A 17,985-nucleotide genomic window follows, 5' to 3' on the forward strand; every position below is an offset into this window, starting at 1 on the left:
CCTTCTTCAGCCTGACGGCATCCCTCACCGCCGGTGTCCACCAGCGGGTTCGAGGGTTGCCGCCACGACAGGCACCAACCACCTTGCGGCCATTTATAATAAGTTTTCTTGTAAAATTTTTTATATAATGTGAACTTTTTAAAATTTTGAAATGTACACTATGCACACATTTCTAACAATCTAAAAGTCCTAACTGGGTTTGCAAAGCTACATCTAGCTGCCAATTATTACTGATTTATGACTTTTTTCCTCTTCAGTAACATCCGGACTTTGTTGAACACGTTTGAGCTTCCTGAGGACAACATCACCACAAACAACTATGATGCAGCCTTCAAGGAGCTGAACAGCTCCTATCCTGATATCGTTCCTGGACTCGACATCCACACATGCGACATGCAGAAACTTCTCAGTGAGGTGACTCTTTTTATAAAGATCGATCAAAGTCCTTTTCTTCTTTTTGTCCCCCCCCCCCACACACACACACACCCTTATCTGTAGTCTGCTTGTTTGTTCAGGGTGTGGAGGGAACCGGTCTGGCTTTCATTGTCTTCACCGAGGCCATCACCAAGATGCCCGGCTCCCCCATGTGGTCTGTGCTCTTTTTCGTCATGCTCCTCTGCCTGGGCCTCTCGACTCTGTTTGGTAACATTGAGGGAGTGGTGGTCCCTCTGAAAGACTTGAATGTGTTACCTAAAACGTGGCCCCAAGAAGCTCTGACAGGTAATTATTTTACCGCACCTAAAATAGTTTGCAGATTCTTTTTATATCCAAATGAGCTAACTGTCTCTAACCCAAACCCCACGTTCTTGCGCCTGCTGGTTCCAGGCGTGACCTGCTTCGCAGCTTTTATCATCTGTCTGCTGTTTGCACAGCCTTCAGGAATTTATTGGGTAACCCTCTTTGACAACTTTGCCGGATCAGTTCCTCTCCTGACCATTGGATTGTTTGAGCTGATTGCTGTTGTTTACATCTACGGCATCGACAGGTTAGTGAGCAAATATGCTGTTCTGGTGCAAGACCTACAGCAAGTTTACCATTGAAATTACTGGTTGCAAAGCTTTTTTTTTTGGTTGGTTTCATACACCCATTATTTGAAACAATCTGACCTGCCGATGTCAGTTTTTACCTTTCTCTCTATTATTTCTTTGAGAACAAGATCTCACAGCATACTTTTGTTTTTCAGCATTTTTAGCTGAACAGAAAGTTTGAGTGTTTCATGAATGAATGACTTCATCGTCACTGGAGAAAGTACAACATTTTGCTGTCCTGTGCCTGAATTAAAAGTAAAAAAAACAAAACGAAACAAAAAAAAATGTATATTATTTCCCCCAAAACTGTAAAAAATGAATAAATAAAAAGACACCAAGAGGGAGCGCTATCTCCTTCTGTATTTGGAAATCTAAAGAGAATACGCTCTATGATACTGGACTGTTTGTACAAAAGTGAAGTGAAATTTATTTATATAGCACTTTTCAGCAGCAAGGCGATCCAAAGTGCTTTACAACACAGAAACAACAACAGAATCAAATACAGAAATAAAAACATCAATCAGGTAATCCTAGCTAATAGCAAGATTGGTATAACTATAACAAAGTAATGTTGATATAAACACGAATAAACTTTCCTGGAAGAGGAGGCATTTGAACAAAACAAGAGTAGTTTTAGCTAATAGTATGATTGGTATAACTATAACAGGTAATTTGAGTAAACTAACAATCTGTAAGTGATGTATAACCTAATAGACCATTTAAACATAAATATATTTTCCTCTAAGAGGAAGCATTTCAACAGCTAACAGAACGGTTGATATAATGATAAGTCTTTAGTATACTACGGCACAAAGCCGTTCAGTGATCTATAAATGAATGGGAGTATTTTAAAGTCTACTTTTTAACTTGGAAAAAAACTTTCATCTAAGAGGAAATATGTGAGATTGATACAGTGATAACAGGTCTTAATAGACCATTTGACTAAGAATACGTTTTCCTTTTAGAGAAGCATTAATGAGACAAATCTATTTGATAACAGAAGCAGAAGAGAAAAAAAAAGTAAAAAATATATATATATAGTTTATTCCACAAATTGTAACTCCAAACCATTTTAGTTTTTCCTTGGCTCTTTTTCTGCATGCCTCAAAACACAAATCACACAGAACAATGCATTTTTTAAAAAGACCATTCAAAGTAGTGCTGTGCAGCTGTATCACATATAGTACTTGAAAAAACATCTGATTTGGTTATTATATTGTTCATTCATTTAACTATATACAAGGCAAAATAGCTTGATTATCACAGTAATTAAACTGTTATATCTTTATTTATAACTCTAAGTAGGTTGTCTTCTTTCAGCTGCTCTCTTCGGAGGAGTGAATCGTCTGTCTCTATCTCATTATCTTTTATTTTTTGTTGAACTGGAGTAAAATATGAAACTGTTAAGGTGATGCTACTGAGGCAGATATGCCTCTGTTTGGCTTTAGTAGCCTTATAACACCTTGTGTTTCCTTCATTTTAAACACCTTACAGAAAGTACAAACAGCTAACTTTGTGTGCTGGATCTGCTAGTCGAGCTAAAATGAGCCTGAATCCAATCAGCAGCTGACTGATTGGTGCATCCTTAATATAAATATAAGCTCTAATTCAATGAAAACACTTCTCTGTGGCAGGTTCAACAAGGACGTCGAGTTCATGATCGGACATAAACCGTCCATCTTCTGGCAGCTTTCATGGAGGTTTGTCAGCCCTTTAATCATCCTGGTTATTTTAGTTTTCTACCTGGTGACTCAAGCCCAACAAGAACTCACCTATTTAGTGTGGGACCCCAATTCGGTAAGCAGAAAACAAAGAACTGCCAGTTTTGTGTCATGTATTTGAAACCGCCGCATGTAACAGCTCATACCGCTGTCTGATTTACAGGAGGAGTTTCCGGTCCTGGCGTCCGTACCGTACCCGTCCTGGATCAGTGCCGTCATTTTTCTGTTGGCAGGAATCCCCAGCTTGGCAGTGCCTCTGTACGCGCTGTACAGGCTGGTCTTCATCAACTGCAAGCAAAAGAAAAAAGCCTGTAAAGACTTTGATCATGATTTTTACAACAGCACAGCTCCACAGGATGTCGAAGTTTGAACCAAATTACCTTTGACAATATTTCAGGTTTTCCAAGCATCATTTTTATCGAATTACAACATTACAGTATTCTCATGTTTTGTAGAATTTTGCACTGATTTTTAATAAAGCTTCATCTGCTATAAAAAAAAACAAAAACAAAAAAACAAACAAAAAAAAACAGGACGTACTCTTTCCTTTGCTTTAAGATTTAAACTGTATAAGTGTATCAGTTTTGCCATTAAAGTCAATTTGTCTTATTGAAACGTGCAGAAACACGTTTAGATTAAATGCTATATTTGCTATATACTATATATATTTGCGGAAATTAAAAGCCTTTCTGAAGCGTTTCAAGGACATTTATGAACTAACGCTGGGTTTTACGAGCAGGCGATGTAGAGCAGTAAAGTGGTCAGCAGGAGGGGATTTCACACAGACAGCAGAACCAAGTGATAGGAGGAAAAAACAAACACCGAGATAACCAACGTGTAATCCCAAGACATGAGTCAATAAAAAAATTAAGATAAGAGCAGGAATATTTTGAAGACGGAGACATAAAGTTGTGATAATGTAAAAAGAAAAGCTTGATAATCAGAAAATAACAGTAGGTTTAAACTCGAGCTTTTCCTAACTTGTCCAAAAATTGTCAACTTTATCTTACATTTTATCACACTAAGATGATATTTATATTTTTTATGGCTGCTGTGAAAGAACACGAAGCACATAAGGTGTTTGTTGGCCCACTTTGAAGCTCAAAATGTGCATTACTGATGCAGCATGCTTATCTTTTCTAGTTTGGATATTTTGGAGTAAAGATATGTGGAAAGGTTAGAAATAGTTACCTGTTGTAGAAAGCTCTTTGAACGACCTTAGTTTGAAGAAAAGTTTAATTCCGACCAGAGTGACGAGCTAATGGCTAGTCCAAGAATTGTTCCTGCCCTAAAATTTCAAGCGAACGCTGTTTTAAAAACTTTTATTTTATCCCCATCAGCTTCATATTACATGGACACTAGGAAAGAATCCTGTGGTTATTTTCAAGTGCAAACAGTGGCAGCAGCAGCAGCTAGCTGTAGCACTCCCGTTTCCACCTGGTGAACTACCTGCAGGAATATCACAACACTTTTGCCAGATTAACCGCACAAAGCAAAAGTGACAGAGAATTAAACTAAAAAGCTGCTTCAAACTGAGGACAGTCAAAGTATCTACAACAGATAACATGTTTTTGGTCTGTGGGAGGAAAAAAGTATATATATTTAAATTTTGATTGCTTATTTGAATGTCTAAGTTTGAGAAAATGCATTCTGAGCTAATCAAAGAATGCATGATAGTTTAAAACACTGGTAATATGCATTTTTTTAATACAACATATTATTTTTTGAGCATCGTGCCTTACAGTGAGAAGGTTGCCTTTCTGTGTGGACTTTCTCCAGGTACTCTGGTTTCCTCCCACAGACCTAAAACATGCATGTTAGGTCAGGTAGAGACTCAAAATTGCCACTAGGTGTGAGTGAGAGCATGAATTGTTGTCTGTATCTATGTGGCTGAATACATGGTGTCATTAAATATTTTAGGAGACATTTGAAGCTGTTACCCTTCAACAGAGCTTCATATGTACAATTTAAGTCTACAGCTTCTTTTAAGGTAAAATTGTAATGTTTTTCTACAGTTTAAATGCTTAATAAACTCATAAACCTGTTGAAATTCCATTTTTTTCATTGAATTATCATATCGGCACAGTGAAACTAAAGCAGACTAATTCTTTGGATCACCTTAGTTTGGTTACAGCTAAGCAAAGAGCAGTGGTGTAGATTCTCAGTCATCCAGGATATGGCAAAATCCAAAAAGTTCTGAATTTACATTTAGGCACTGTATCAGTTTGCTTGGATTATAAAAAAAAAGAAAAAAACCTTAAGCAACAGAAAATTATTATGAAGAGAAATGCATCTAACTTGCTCGTGTTTGAACTGAAGAAGCTAAAGGAAATCTCTTGCAGGCTCTTAAACAGAACATGAGCCTTCATATAAAAAGTTCCCAGGCAGGTGATTCAAGCAAACATCACAGGTTGTTTCCACTATTTAAAAAAAAAGGGAGTTCTTGAAAAGCATAAAGTTCTTTAAACCTAATCTTATAAAGTAACGTGACTATGCTGCAAAACTCAAACTGCGATCTAAAAAAAAAAAGTTTAAAAATTACAAATCACGAGCTCAGATCTTTTTTTTTTTCTTTGCCTTTTAGATAAAAAATTGTTTGCATCTGCGAAACATTCACCCAACTACTGGTGCATACTGACCTCAGGTGTGCTCCAAACATCAAGAACACTTGAACAATGACAGCTTGTCCTGTACGAACGGCTTAAACACAGAGAGAGGGTTGGGGGGGGTTGGAGAGAAACACAAAAAAGAGCTGACAGGTTCTTCTTTCTCGTAACATTTTATGGTTTGCATTTTACTCTGCAAACTCAGCCAGATTCCTATGTTTGCTTGATAAAGGGGGCGGTTTGGTTGGGAAGCAGCTGCCTCTGTGTGCGATCAGCTTCCTGATGGTTAGCAGCATCACCAGGTTATCCATTAATTCAAGGCTGAGAACACTCCCATTACAAGGAGGGAGGTTTAACCACTAAATCTTTATGCTGGGTGCTCTCACTCCCATTTGGTGACCTGATTTCTCCATAAAAACCCAATAAAAATCTGAGCTTCTGACTCTCAAAGCTGCAGCCCTGTGACTGGTCATAAAGGGGACAGGAGGCAAACACAAGGCATCACTTTGACAGAGAATTTACTCAAACTCTCACTGCAAGGAGACGCTGGAGGTGGAAACAATCTGGACTACATTAAAGATAATATCCATATATACAGACTTGGATTGGCTGATCACGATCGGAGTGGATGCTGGATTGTGAAGACTAAAAAGAAAACTCAGACTGTGCAGAGATTGAGCTTTTTATCAGTCGAGGATGGGACAAACTAAAGACTCTGGTGTGGAGGAGAGACCCAAATGGGACAACAAGGTTCAGTACCTTCTGACATGTATTGGCTTTGCAGTGGGGCTTGGGAACGTGTGGAGGTTTCCCTTCCTTTGCCAGATCTACGGAGGCGGTGAGATGCAGTTTGTGAAGCACATTTTCCCTGCCCGATTCTACTTTAGCAAAGTTTCCAAAGCACACATTTACATAATGTGTCGCTCATGTTGATTTTCTTATTTTAAAATGCTTCTGTTAATTTCAGTTTACCGAACCAGTAACAAATGAACTACTGCAGTCAGATATCCCAGAGGTTCTCAAACTTTTCTACTTTCTGTCCACAAAAAACAGGTTACAGAGACCTGTGACCCCAACTATTGAGGGTTAAAGTGTACAAACATTGGTAATTAAAGACCTAACATTCCATGAGAGACTGCATATCTATAATGACAAAGTTGTAGCCATTTTGGTCGGATCTTGAATATAATGTTATGTGTAATCTCAATATTGCAAAATGTCACGCTGAGAGTATGTGTTGTGAAAGACTCAACTACCACATCAAATTCTTTATAGCTAATGAGGATTAGCAATCTTGAACTGGACTGACTTCAAAAGTTAGTCAGTTTTAGATGTGCATTCACTGAATACTTTCAGAAAGCTTCAATAGTTTCTGTCCGGTGGAATCCAGTCAATTAAAGCTGGCTTGTGGTTGGGCTTGTGTCGAGAAGGCAAACGGCACGGAGTTTAGATAAACCTCCAATTAATATTTGTAAAACGTCTGTACGGATGAAAGAAGAAAAGAACCAGAGGAGAAAAGGTAAAACATCCCTTAGAGCTGGAAGAAATGAAAACTAAGTGATGTGCAAAGACGTGGGAAAGCATAGTGATCGGAAACCATTGATGGCTTACAAGACACCCCCCACCCCCCTCCGCTCCGCCATGCTTTGTTTTTCCACCTTCTGTTTGTTTTGTGTTGTTCAAAGTTCATCAATCTTAATTCAAGTTATTTATTCATGGGGTTCAGTACAAAAAACAGTGAGTTAGAAGGCATCTAATAGTCTTTCAGGAATATGGTCTAATACCACTTAATACCAATGGGCTTCAAAATCCAGTAAAAAGAACTAAACTCGTTTTATTAAAATAAAAAAATGAAAACTAGTTTTTGGGCAAGAAACTCCTTAAAACTTGGGCACCAAAGCCTCCATTGCAAAATTAATTCTTATTGAATTCAACAGTGTCATTTCACAGAAGTAGAGACACTTTACAGGAGTGCCACTGTTGAATATTTACAGACCCCCAGGACAGGACAAATCATTATTCAAGTGCAATATATTAAATCTAAATGCAACAGGAGCTTCTGGTAGTCTGATATGTGGCGAAAACATACAAAAGATGCTTTGTGAGGCTGTGAGGCCCATCCCCATGCATTTCAATCAAGAATTGATTATTTTTTTCTGTTTAAACTTGAGAGTTGAAGAATAATAAACTGCAATATTGGAACAAGAGATGTTTCTAGTCATTCAGGGGTGGACCTAATGGTACACTTGGATATCAAGCCTAAAAACACTGTGGAGTATGAACACCAGCCTCCTGAACGACTGAAAATGTGAAGAATTGATCAGAAAAGAGACAGTGTGCTTGTGTGTACCATAATATCTGTAATTCTAAAGGAAGGAAAAGACAGATCAGAGTGCAGCTCTTACAGACCAATCTCTGCTTTTAAATATAGATTATAAAATATTTGTCTCAAGTATCACATAAAAACTAGAAAATATTGTCCTAGAGTTGACAGATCATGACCAAACAGAGGCAGGTACTGACTCGCCAACTACCCGAATTAAAATGATGAAGATCCTCTCTGGGAACATTACTTTGAAACAAGGATGTCACCAAGGATGTCCCTTAAATCCAACCTCACTTGCTTTATTTATGAAGCCACTAGCTCAACTGATTAGAGGATGATTAAATTCAAGAAAAATTGAAATCATGTTAGGTTATATGGCAACTCCAAATTGTAACTAGGTGTGGTGTGAGAATGGATGGTTATTTGTCTTTAGGTCTGTGATGGACTGGTGTCCTTTCTCCCAATGGCTGCTGTAGATAGGCACCATCTCCTCATGTCTCAACTAGGTAAAGACAATGGATGGATGCTGTGTAAAGCAGATTTTGAGAGGCCCATAAAAATGCTGTTGCAGTAGTCTGAATTACTTTTAAAAAAGTGTAAAATAATGTTTCAGAGTCTAATTTTAATAGAAAACATAAGTAGCCTTTTTTTTTTTTGAAAGAATGCATTTCATGACAAAGTTTTAAACAAAGATCTCGTTTGTTCTGTTAGTGCTTCAAGTATGCGTTGGTACATGTTTAGTCATAATGAACAAGGTGAAACCCCAACACAGTTCTGTAGCAGGCAAAGCCAGATACAGATTAAGGTTAAATGAGTTCTAGATATTCTCCAAAAGGGCAAAGCAGCAGAATTTGTGTAGCCAGTGTTGGCAGCATCTTCTCCTGGTGTAGCCAGTTAACCACAAACCAAGGCCACAGTTCTTAGACCATTAAAGAGCATGAACAAAAGATGTTCCCCTCCTTTCTTCCTCCGGGGTTCATTATCTACTGCAGTCCTGTCTAATGTATTACTTATTTCTGTTTAGTTTCCTGTTGCTCCTAATGATTGGTAAAACATGCTAACACTCTTAAATGTATGATGTAATCTGTCAATTTCCCCACGTTACCAGGTGCTTTCCTCATCCCTTACCTGATAGCGTTGGTGTTCGAGGGCCTCCCGCTGCTCTACCTGGAGCTGGCAATAGGACAGAGGCTGCGCATGGGCAGCATCGGAGTGTGGAACTCCATCTCTCCTCTGCTGGGTGGAGTCGGTGGGTGACCCAAGGTTACGAGAAAAATGTTATTAAAAAATCCTCGGGTCATTCACACTCAGTAATATTTCCTGTGTTCAGGCATTGCCTCCATGTTGGTGTCGTTCCTGGTGGGAATGTTCTACAACACCATCCTGGCCTGGGTGCTCTGGTACTTCTTTCACTCTTTTCAAAACCCGCTGCCCTGGAGGGACTGTCCCCTGAATGAAAACCAGACTGGTGAGGAGAAAAAAAAAAAGCTTTGCAGCTTTGGACAAATTTGTGACCACAGTACAAAAATGCCTGTTTTCTATTAAAGGAAGTTTAAGAAACAAACGGTGTAATGAGTAAAAAGCAAAAGGCACATTTGTCACCATAAAAGGTGTGCAATGACGTAATGTGTGTGTGTGTGTGTGTGTGTGTGACTGTCTGTAAGCATAATATATAAGAAAAAACAATAATTATGAAAGTAGAAATACCCTTGGTAAAGAATGAACTACTCAAGTCACTTTAGTTATTAAAAGTGCTGCTACTGTCGTATATACTACTGTTATGATAAAGGTTTGCTGCATATTCGACATACTCTACCTTTGAAATAAAAATGGTAATTTAAAAATGAACTTGTAAACATCTCTAGGTTTTATAATGCTGTGCTCTTACAACGTAACCTGACAGTAAAGCTAAACAAAAACTTCACCCGTTTTGTTGTTGTCACAGTTTTTTTTTCTTATTGTTGTTTTATCCACGTAGGTTACAAAACGGAGTGTGAGAAGAGCACTCCGGTGAATTACTTCTGGTACCGCGACACTCTGAACATCACGCCGGACATAGAGACCAGCGGTTCACTGCAGTGGTGGATGGTGACCTGCCTGGCCACTGCCTGGTGCGTGGTTTACATCTGCTTCATCAAAGGCATTGAGTCCATGGGAAAGGTTGGTGGTCACAAATAAACAGCGCAAACAGTAAGAGAATTTGTGTTTGGTCATTTGTTTCTTTGTTGTAACAATGCTCCTTGGCAGTAAGTCTTATACTGTCGGGAAGCCTGTTCATTTCCCAGCAAACACAACACCTGTGGGATCAGCTCGGGTGTGGTGTTCATTCCAGAGTCACCAACACAACCACACTGGCTGACTTACATTAAAGGCTAGTTGAAGAATAGGATGCCATCCCACAACAGTGTGTGACCAAGCTGGTGAGCAGCATGAGGAGTAGGTGCCAGGCTGTTGTGTCTGTATATGATTGTTCCACATGCTAATGAGGCCACGGATTGTTAAATGAATACATTGATCAAAAGGCAATACCTCAATAAGCTGTTTGCTCAACGCACAAATGCATTTTCCTAACAAACGTGGGCCCATTTAGGGGAAAATAAACAGGCTGTCCAACAGTATAAGATTTATTGCCAAGAAATATTGTTACAGCAGTTAAAGAATCAACCAAAAACAAACTTTCTTACTTTTTGTGCTAAGTTTATAAAACCCTAATTTCAATTCCAACCAAAGTTCATTGACTTTTTTTGTTTGTTTTTCAGGCTGTTTACGTCACAGCCACGTTCCCTTACTTGGTGCTGACCATCTTCCTGGTCCGTGCCCTCACCCTGCCTGGAGCCACTGATGGTTTGGTTTATCTTTTCACTCCGGATGTGAGTTCTTCTTGTGTTACTCCTGTATGAGATCCAAGGTTTTACGCTGTATTCCAGACACATCTAATGACTGTTACTCTCCTCGTTGCAGTGGGAAATACTGAAGAACCCACAGGTGTGGCTGGACGCTGCCACCCAGATCTTCTTTTCCCTTTCTGTGGCAGCTGGAGGTCTCATGGCTGTCTCCAGCTACAACGACGAGAAGTAGGACCTGAAACTCCAGGCAGAAGTAGAGTGATGATAAAACCCAATCATTTTTCTTCCTCCGTGCCTTTCAGAAACGACTGTGAGCGGGACGCCGTTCTCGTAGGAGTAATAAACAGCGCCACGTCTCTCTACGCGTCCATCCCCATTTTTTCCATACTGGGATTTAAAGCCACCAATGGCTTTAACGCTTGTCGGAAAGAGTACGCACGCATACCTACCAGTGGTGGTTTTAAATCTTCTTAATGCACTAATTACGCATTATGGAAAAAATTTATGATACCATTTCTCTAATCCCATTCGCAGGAACATCCTGACCCTTACCAACCAATTTGAGTTTTCAGACCAAAACATCACGCTGGAGAACTACAATTACTGGTTCAATTATTTAAATCAGAGCCATCCAGATGTTGTGTCCAATTTGTCACTGAGGGAATGTGATCTACAAACATTCCTGGATCAGGTATAATAGAACTCTGAATGTTATCCCAAACGTCTCTCATTTCTCTCACCTTGCCCTACTTTCCTGTGCAGTTCCATAATATGTTTGACATTTACCCAATTCAGGTTTTATCTTAACTATCTTGCATACTTTCTAAATTCCTTCTAAAGAGCGCTTCAGGTACTGGACTGGCTTTTATTGTGTTCACGGAAGCGGTCTTAGAGATGCCGGGGTCACAGGTATGGGCCGTATTGTTCTTTGTCATGCTCTTCAGCTTGGGTCTGTCCTCCATGTTTGGCAACATCGAGGGTATCCTCACACCCATCCATGACCTCAAACTGGTCCCCAAGTGGATCCCCAATGAACTTGTAACAGGTACTGTACCTAATTCAGCTGAAGCCATTCTAAACAGGCATTTGGTTTCTCTTTCTGAAGTATTTTTTTTTCCTCACTTATTCAGGAATTATCTGTTTGATATCCTTCTTGGTGGCCCTGATCTTCACCCAGGGTTCAGGAAACTACTGGGTGGAGGTCTTTAACAGCTACGTGGGCTCTGTACCTCTGCTCATCATCGCCTTCTTTGAGATTATTGGAGTCATTTACATCCATGGGATGAAAACGTAATGTTTTATTTCCTTTTCACGTGAGTTCTTAAACCATTTGAAACTCTTTTACAACTTTGACCCACATTTTCTCGTCTCCCCTGTGTCCAATAACAGTTTCAGTGAAGACATCTATTTCATGACTGGGAGGAGGCCCAACATCTATTGGAAGGCGTGTTGGATGGTGATTAGCCCAGTAATGCTCCTGGTGGTGTTAATTGCTTACGTGGTCATGCAGGCACAGATATACCCAACTTATCCAGCATGGAACCCAGACTATGTAAGCAAGACAAGTAAAACTCAAACTAGAATATGTAGTATTAAAAAATAAGCCAATATTCTCTTTTATTGTAATATAGTCAAATGCTAAAAGAGAACTGACGGTAAAATACAAACTAACTTTGGCTGTGGCAGGCCAAAATATCACCTACTATATATAAAATGTACAAAATTTGTGAAACTTGGTTTGACAACCAGAGCTAATTATAGTCTCAAAAAAAAAAAAAAAAAAAAAAAACTTCTAATAACATTTGGATTGCAAAACATAATATAGCCCATGTCAAACCAGGTGCATACCTGGCCAGTACCAGGTATGCACCTGGTATCTATGGGGACAGAGCTGCATTATGAAGTGACCTGATACCCTGTACTTACAGGATATGTACCTGGTACTTACCTGGTACATGATTGCTTTTTATGTACTAGTTACATACCACATACTCTGTTATGTACAGTACGCACTGTATTGTGTATTGCTACCAACTTTTGTCCACGTAATCCAACACTACCTCAGACACTGAAAAGGCACTAAAATCTAATGGTTTTTTTTAGAAATGAAATTCAGGGGGGAAAAAATTGTGAATTTTTATATATTGTTGTTGAAGACATTTTAAAAAAGCCAACAAAATATGATGTCTTTGCAATTAAAATATCTATTTATAGGATAAATACTGTTGGCACAGAGCTTGTTGTTTTATTCATTTTTTTACTTTATACGACAGCATATAGGTAAATGATTTAAAATCCCAAATAAGAGCTATTTGGGACTATGTAGAGAAACTTCCCCCTGTTTAATGTTAGATGGCTTCTTTTCCGCCTCTATCTTCTCTGTCAGATATACATACATTAAAGCTTGGAATGCCACATTATTTTTTGGTTTGAATGGAGGAAGCACCTTAGATGAGATACAAAAGATCTTTAAAAATAAGATCAAAACAGAAGAGAACCTTGAACAACTCATAAAGTACCGTGTACAAGGGTCTATGGTGCAGTTAGTTCGTATTTGCTCAAATGAACAGCTCTATCAGAGTAATCTCACCTGTTTGTGTTATTGGAAGTAATCACACCCTCGAGCTAGATCTACAAATAAATATATTTTAATTGTTTACCCCTCTTTTCTTTTTAGGAACTATTCCCTCAAACTGAGACGAAGTCCTATCCAGGATGGGTGTTTGCCATAATCGTACTCCTCTGTGTGGTGCCTGTGATCTCCATCCCTCTGGTGGCTCTCTACAGACTGATCCGCCCGACAATCAGGAAGCCAACAACTCGAGCTGAGCCGAACCCCTACAGCAACGACGGCTTTGAGATCGAAACACACGAACAGAAGAGCCAAAGCGCTTAAAGAACGTGGAACGTTCCTGACGGATAGTTCCACTTTTCATCCTGATTCACCGGACAGCAGATCAGTCTGTTTAAAATATGACATAGACTTCTGTTTTAATGCTGACATTTACCAATGAAATTCTTTTATGTTCTGTGGTACATGTAAATAACATTCAATATTGAATTTGGTATGACTGTGCGATTGAAAGAATGCTACGTTGGCTAATAATGAATCTCTGATTTTCGTATGACACCATTTGTTTAGTTTGTTGCTGTTTTATCGTGCCAAGCATGACCAGACTCTCTTTATGATGCCAAATCATCAGTGTGAAGAATAAAACATAATTTAAATGAATCTACTGGACCCTTTTTTTTTTAAATCTAAATGTTTTTCAGGGTGACGTTGTGTATTTTAGGTGAAAAACTACCAAGTGTAACTCAAAGTCCAGAGGAACAAACAACAGGGGCTTTTAGCCAGCTGTAGTAGCTGCGTGACATTTAAATATGTTTTTTTCTTCTTTACTGGCTTGTAGTTGTTTTATAGGGTGTGTTTATGACTAATGGTTACGACTTAAACGGTTTATATCCGATGACTAAGACTTGTTATTCTCATGTGTGTGTGGGTTGTTTTTTTGTTTTTTTTTTGGCACCACATGTCACATATCATTCTCTGGCACACGGACAGACGACACAAGTTTCTCAAGTTCCTCCCCCACCAGAAACCTGAGATTTAGACGAGGCAAATACTTTTTTCTTTTTAAATTTTATATACACAATTCTCAATAAATCCAGTGAAAAATCAGATGCATGCCAGAATTTGGGACTGAAACAAGCCCATGCTGAGAAATGTCAAAGTTGTAGCTGTTTTGGTCAAATCTTGAAAACAAGAATATGTGTAATATCATACAAAACTGCAAGCTGCTATGTTCAGAGTGTGTGTTGTGAATGTCTCTCAGCTACTACCACATCAAATTTGTAGCTCAAAATCTGACTGAGTTATAACTTATTTTGGGTTTGATAAAGCTGTTTATCTCTGGTGGTCTTCTTGAATGGTGTTAACTCCAAAACTTAATCAGTTGTAGACGTGCGTGCGTCCGGTCGTTACGTGTGGAAAGTTTCAGCTCACAAGTTATTTTGCTAAGGTTTCTCTTCCTGCTCAGAAGGAGGAGCAGAGGGTTATAGTACATGTTTCATTTTCCCCTTTCTTCAGTGGTAAACTGTAAAAATCATTCGTCAGAATTGTAAAATCTGATAATGGCTGGCAATAAAAAAATTAGATGAGGGCACGTTAAAACACATATTTTGATTTACTTGCATGGGTGCACCTGTCACAAAGTTCACGCTGAAAGGAACTGACCTTCCTGGCAAGCTGTGATGACAAGTGTTTTCGTATTTAACGTTATAAAGAGAAAAAAAAATGTTCTCTTGATGTTCTCAGTTCTAGAAAAACAACTTGAGCGAATGCTAATATGATCATCTGCCGTCGAAGGCAAAGGCGAACGAGAAACAGCGTTTTTGCCTGTGTGTGAGCATGTGTGTGTTTGTTTGTCTGCACTATTAGCAACAAATTTCATGAACCTGCGGACAGATTTTAATGAATCTTATTCAATGGTTCTTTGACAACAACTGATTAACCTTTAGAGTTCACCTAATACGACATGGCCACCACAGCTAATTTGACCTTAGCCAACACAAAAATGGCTCAGTCAATTTTTTAGATATTCAGCTAAATTTTAATGTGACAGTGGCTGATAGTTATCCCCATAATATTATCTGAGTCCTAACCTAGCTGCATAAGATCACTCAAAAGGTCCTTTATGAGGCTGGAACAAAAGAGCTTTAACTCTGTCCCTTCTCAGAATGGGACGCTTTCAGGTTAAAACTCTGGTGTGAAAGGCAGTGGGCGATGTGCATTCCTTCAAGAAATACTAGGCCTTTATTTATTTGATCGAATTAGACTGTAAACTAGATGCGTCTGTGTTGGACTGAGTTGTAATTGGTGTTTCGGGAGAGCAATAGCAGTGAGGAAGAAGCCCATTTAACCCTTATTTATACAGGTAGTCTTATTGAGACATGAGGACTCCTTTTCAAGAGAGACCAGAGGTGTATAAGACTACAACTCAGCCTTCTCAGAGCCTACAAAAATAAGGGCCATTGATCTAGAAATAACAGCTGCCACGTCTACAGTGGGATAAATGCTTCCTGTCTCAAAAAGATCTCCACTTATCTCTGTAGCCCATGTTGTTTTTTATTAAACTCTTTTTGCCACTTTAACTGGCTAAAGATCTTGTTACAAATTTTCATTTTTGTCCATCTGTTTTATCTGATTTTGTGCTTTTCTCTCAAACAAGGGATGATGTCATTCTGTAACCAGAGCTTAGGTAAGGTGCAACGCTATTGAACTTGGGACATGTCATGGAAAGATAAGTTTATGCAGACCTTTTTTCAACCAAAAACATAAAAGACAACATTTCAACAGAGGCAGCCTATCTTAATATAAAGCCCACTCAACAAAACAAGGCAGATGTGAGTAGTAACACAAGACAAGACATACTTGGCAATGGGAGGAACCCGGAAAAAACCCCACGCATGGACAGGGACAACGTGTAAATTCCACACAGAAAGGCAGGGAGGCAAACCTGTAACCTTCCTACAGTGAGGCTAAGGCCTGCAAAGCATATATATTTATATATTTGAGCAGGCCCTCAGCAAAAGAGCAATAGAGGCCGGGGTCTGTCATACCAGACAGGACCCAAGATGCAGGCTGTGTAAAGATGCTCCTGAGACAGTCCAGCACATAATAGTAGGATGTAAGATGCAGGCGGGCAAAGCGTATATGGAACACCATCACCAAGGAGCTGGATTAGTGAACAGGTACATCTGTTCCAAGTATGGACTGGAAGTCCCACAGTCAAAGTGGGAGACTCCACCTAAAGTGGTAGAGAACGGCAGGGCTAAGATACTGTGGGACTTCAGATCCAGACTGACAAACAGGTGATGGGTAACCAACCGGACATTGTGGTGATAGATAAGATCCAGAAGAAAGCAGTGGCGATAGATGTAGCAGTCCCAAGAGACTGTAACATCAGGAAGAAGGAGCACGAGAAGCTGGAGAAACACCAAGGACTGAAAGAGGAAACAGAGAAGTTGTGGAGAGTCAAGGCCTCAGTGGTACCAGAGGTCATCGGAGCACTCGGGGCTGTGACCCCCAAACTGGAAGAGTGGCTCCAACAGATCCCAGGACCAACCTCAGAGATCTCTGTCCAGAACAGAACCCTCAAGTCCTGGTTCTGACTGCCTTCAGATTAGCTTATCTGTTCTGTCAGACTCTAAATCTATTTCTCAAAACTAAAGTCATTCAAAAAGCTTTTCAAAAGGAAGACATAAATTTTCCAAAATATTCACAGAACCCAACTTCCAAATGCCCAAAAGTATCTTGTTACATTTATAAAATCACCATTACTGAACAAACAGTGTTTGATCTCTGGTGTGTTGGCTCTTTTAGGATCTTTTGTACATACATGACGTGAAAAAAAGAGATTAGTTACCAAATATGCAGCTCTTTAAAAAAAGCATATTTCAGTCCTAGCCTTGCAGCTTTTACAAACTTTGTATTCCCAGGACATCTGATTAATGTAGAAAAATAAAATAAAACTGAACAAAGAGATGGTTTCTTCCTGATAATTGGGCCAACAAAATTCTACAAACATTAAATGATATAATCTATCTTAGTAGTGTCAACTTGACCACTTATTTTTGCGGGTCATACTTGAGAAAGGTTTGTGCTTGGTGGTAATCTGGAGTGATAAGGAGGAAGTCATCCACCAGTCTCATCAAACACCTACAGAAACAAGGAAACGATCCACACAGTGAAGGCAGAAACACCTCTGTACAGTTCAGACACTGCCCTCTTCTGCACCTGATGGATTATAATGTTTCAAACAGACAGATCTGCTGTACCCTTTGTTTTTAGTGATGTCTCTGAACAGGACTTTCTCCATGTGGCCGTAGCATAAACAGCAGAGGAGACTGGACAGTAAGACTCGTTTGTGCCATCCTGATATGCTGAAACCTTTTCATACCAGGACTAATGCTCTCTTTGAGTTTGTAGACACAACTACTGTGTCAACATCTGAACCAGCGTCCTCACCAGAATCTGTCTCAAGCAGCTCTTCAGTAATGGAGATGGGTATGGATGAGGACAATCCAGAACTTCATGATGCTCGCTGCCTAAGTGCCAGATTGGTCAACTCTGAGGTACTGCCACAACTATCAACATATCTCTGTCACTTGTCCTGTGAACACAGATCAGACATTGAAAATCTTATTTGGACTCCTCTAACATTCTTTGGCGATGTTCTCTTATGCACAACAGTGCTGGAGCACAATATTGTTGTTGGTAATGTGGGGCCCATTAAAAAACATGATTATCTTGCTATTATAACAAGAAAGAAGTGATGAAGAAGGAGGCAGGCTACCTTCTGGAGCATGGCCTGGTTATACCCAGCTGTACTCTGTGGAGTACCCCTAACCTTGTCACATCAAACTCAGAACTCCTCACTTTTGCACAGATTTTTGCAA

At 39.4% G+C, this 17,985-nt stretch overlaps 2 protein-coding genes across 3 annotated transcripts in view; both read left to right on the top strand.

The window, feature by feature from the left end:
- LOC108238765 (sodium-dependent neutral amino acid transporter B(0)AT1-like) overlaps positions 1-4,793 on the top strand; it is a 10,860-nt gene extending 6,067 nt beyond the window's left edge. For both annotated transcript variants that reach the window (XM_017421063.2, XM_037975804.1), the window contains exons 9-13: positions 258-414; positions 516-720; positions 826-985; positions 2,663-2,825; positions 2,913-4,793. In XM_017421063.2, the coding sequence (XP_017276552.1) occupies positions 258-414; positions 516-720; positions 826-985; positions 2,663-2,825; positions 2,913-3,119 (892 nt within the window). In that variant the 3' untranslated portion in view covers positions 3,120-4,793. The remainder of the gene's footprint in view (positions 1-257; positions 415-515; positions 721-825; positions 986-2,662; positions 2,826-2,912) is intronic.
- Positions 4,794-5,492: 699 nt separating this feature from the next.
- On the top strand, positions 5,493-13,759 carry slc6a18 (solute carrier family 6 member 18). The gene is made up of 12 exons (XM_017420957.3): positions 5,493-6,193; positions 8,790-8,930; positions 9,012-9,149; positions 9,660-9,841; positions 10,441-10,551; positions 10,643-10,755; positions 10,830-10,958; positions 11,062-11,218; positions 11,368-11,572; positions 11,658-11,817; positions 11,917-12,079; positions 13,205-13,759. The coding sequence occupies exons 1-12, from the start codon at positions 6,052-6,054 to the stop codon at positions 13,421-13,423; spliced, it is 1,860 nt and encodes a 619-aa protein (XP_017276446.1). The 5' UTR covers positions 5,493-6,051; the 3' UTR covers positions 13,424-13,759.
- Positions 13,760-17,985: the final 4,226 nt, after the last annotated feature.

The sequence above is a fragment of the Kryptolebias marmoratus genome, linkage group LG5 (genome assembly GCF_001649575.2).
Source record: "Kryptolebias marmoratus isolate JLee-2015 linkage group LG5, ASM164957v2, whole genome shotgun sequence".
In the NCBI taxonomy this organism is placed as follows: Eukaryota; Metazoa; Chordata; class Actinopteri; order Cyprinodontiformes; family Rivulidae; genus Kryptolebias; species Kryptolebias marmoratus.

Coding starts and splice junctions, on each gene's coding strand:
- slc6a18 (XM_017420957.3), top strand. CDS start 6,052: ATGGGACAAACTAAAGACTCTGGTGTGGAGGAGAGACCCAAATGGGAC. Junction 9,842..10,440: donor GCATTGAGTCCATGGGAAAG/GTTGGTGGTCAC, acceptor TTTGTTTTTCAG/GCTGTTTACGTCACAGCCAC. Junction 12,080..13,204: donor CAGCATGGAACCCAGACTAT/GTAAGCAAGACA, acceptor TTTTCTTTTTAG/GAACTATTCCCTCAAACTGA.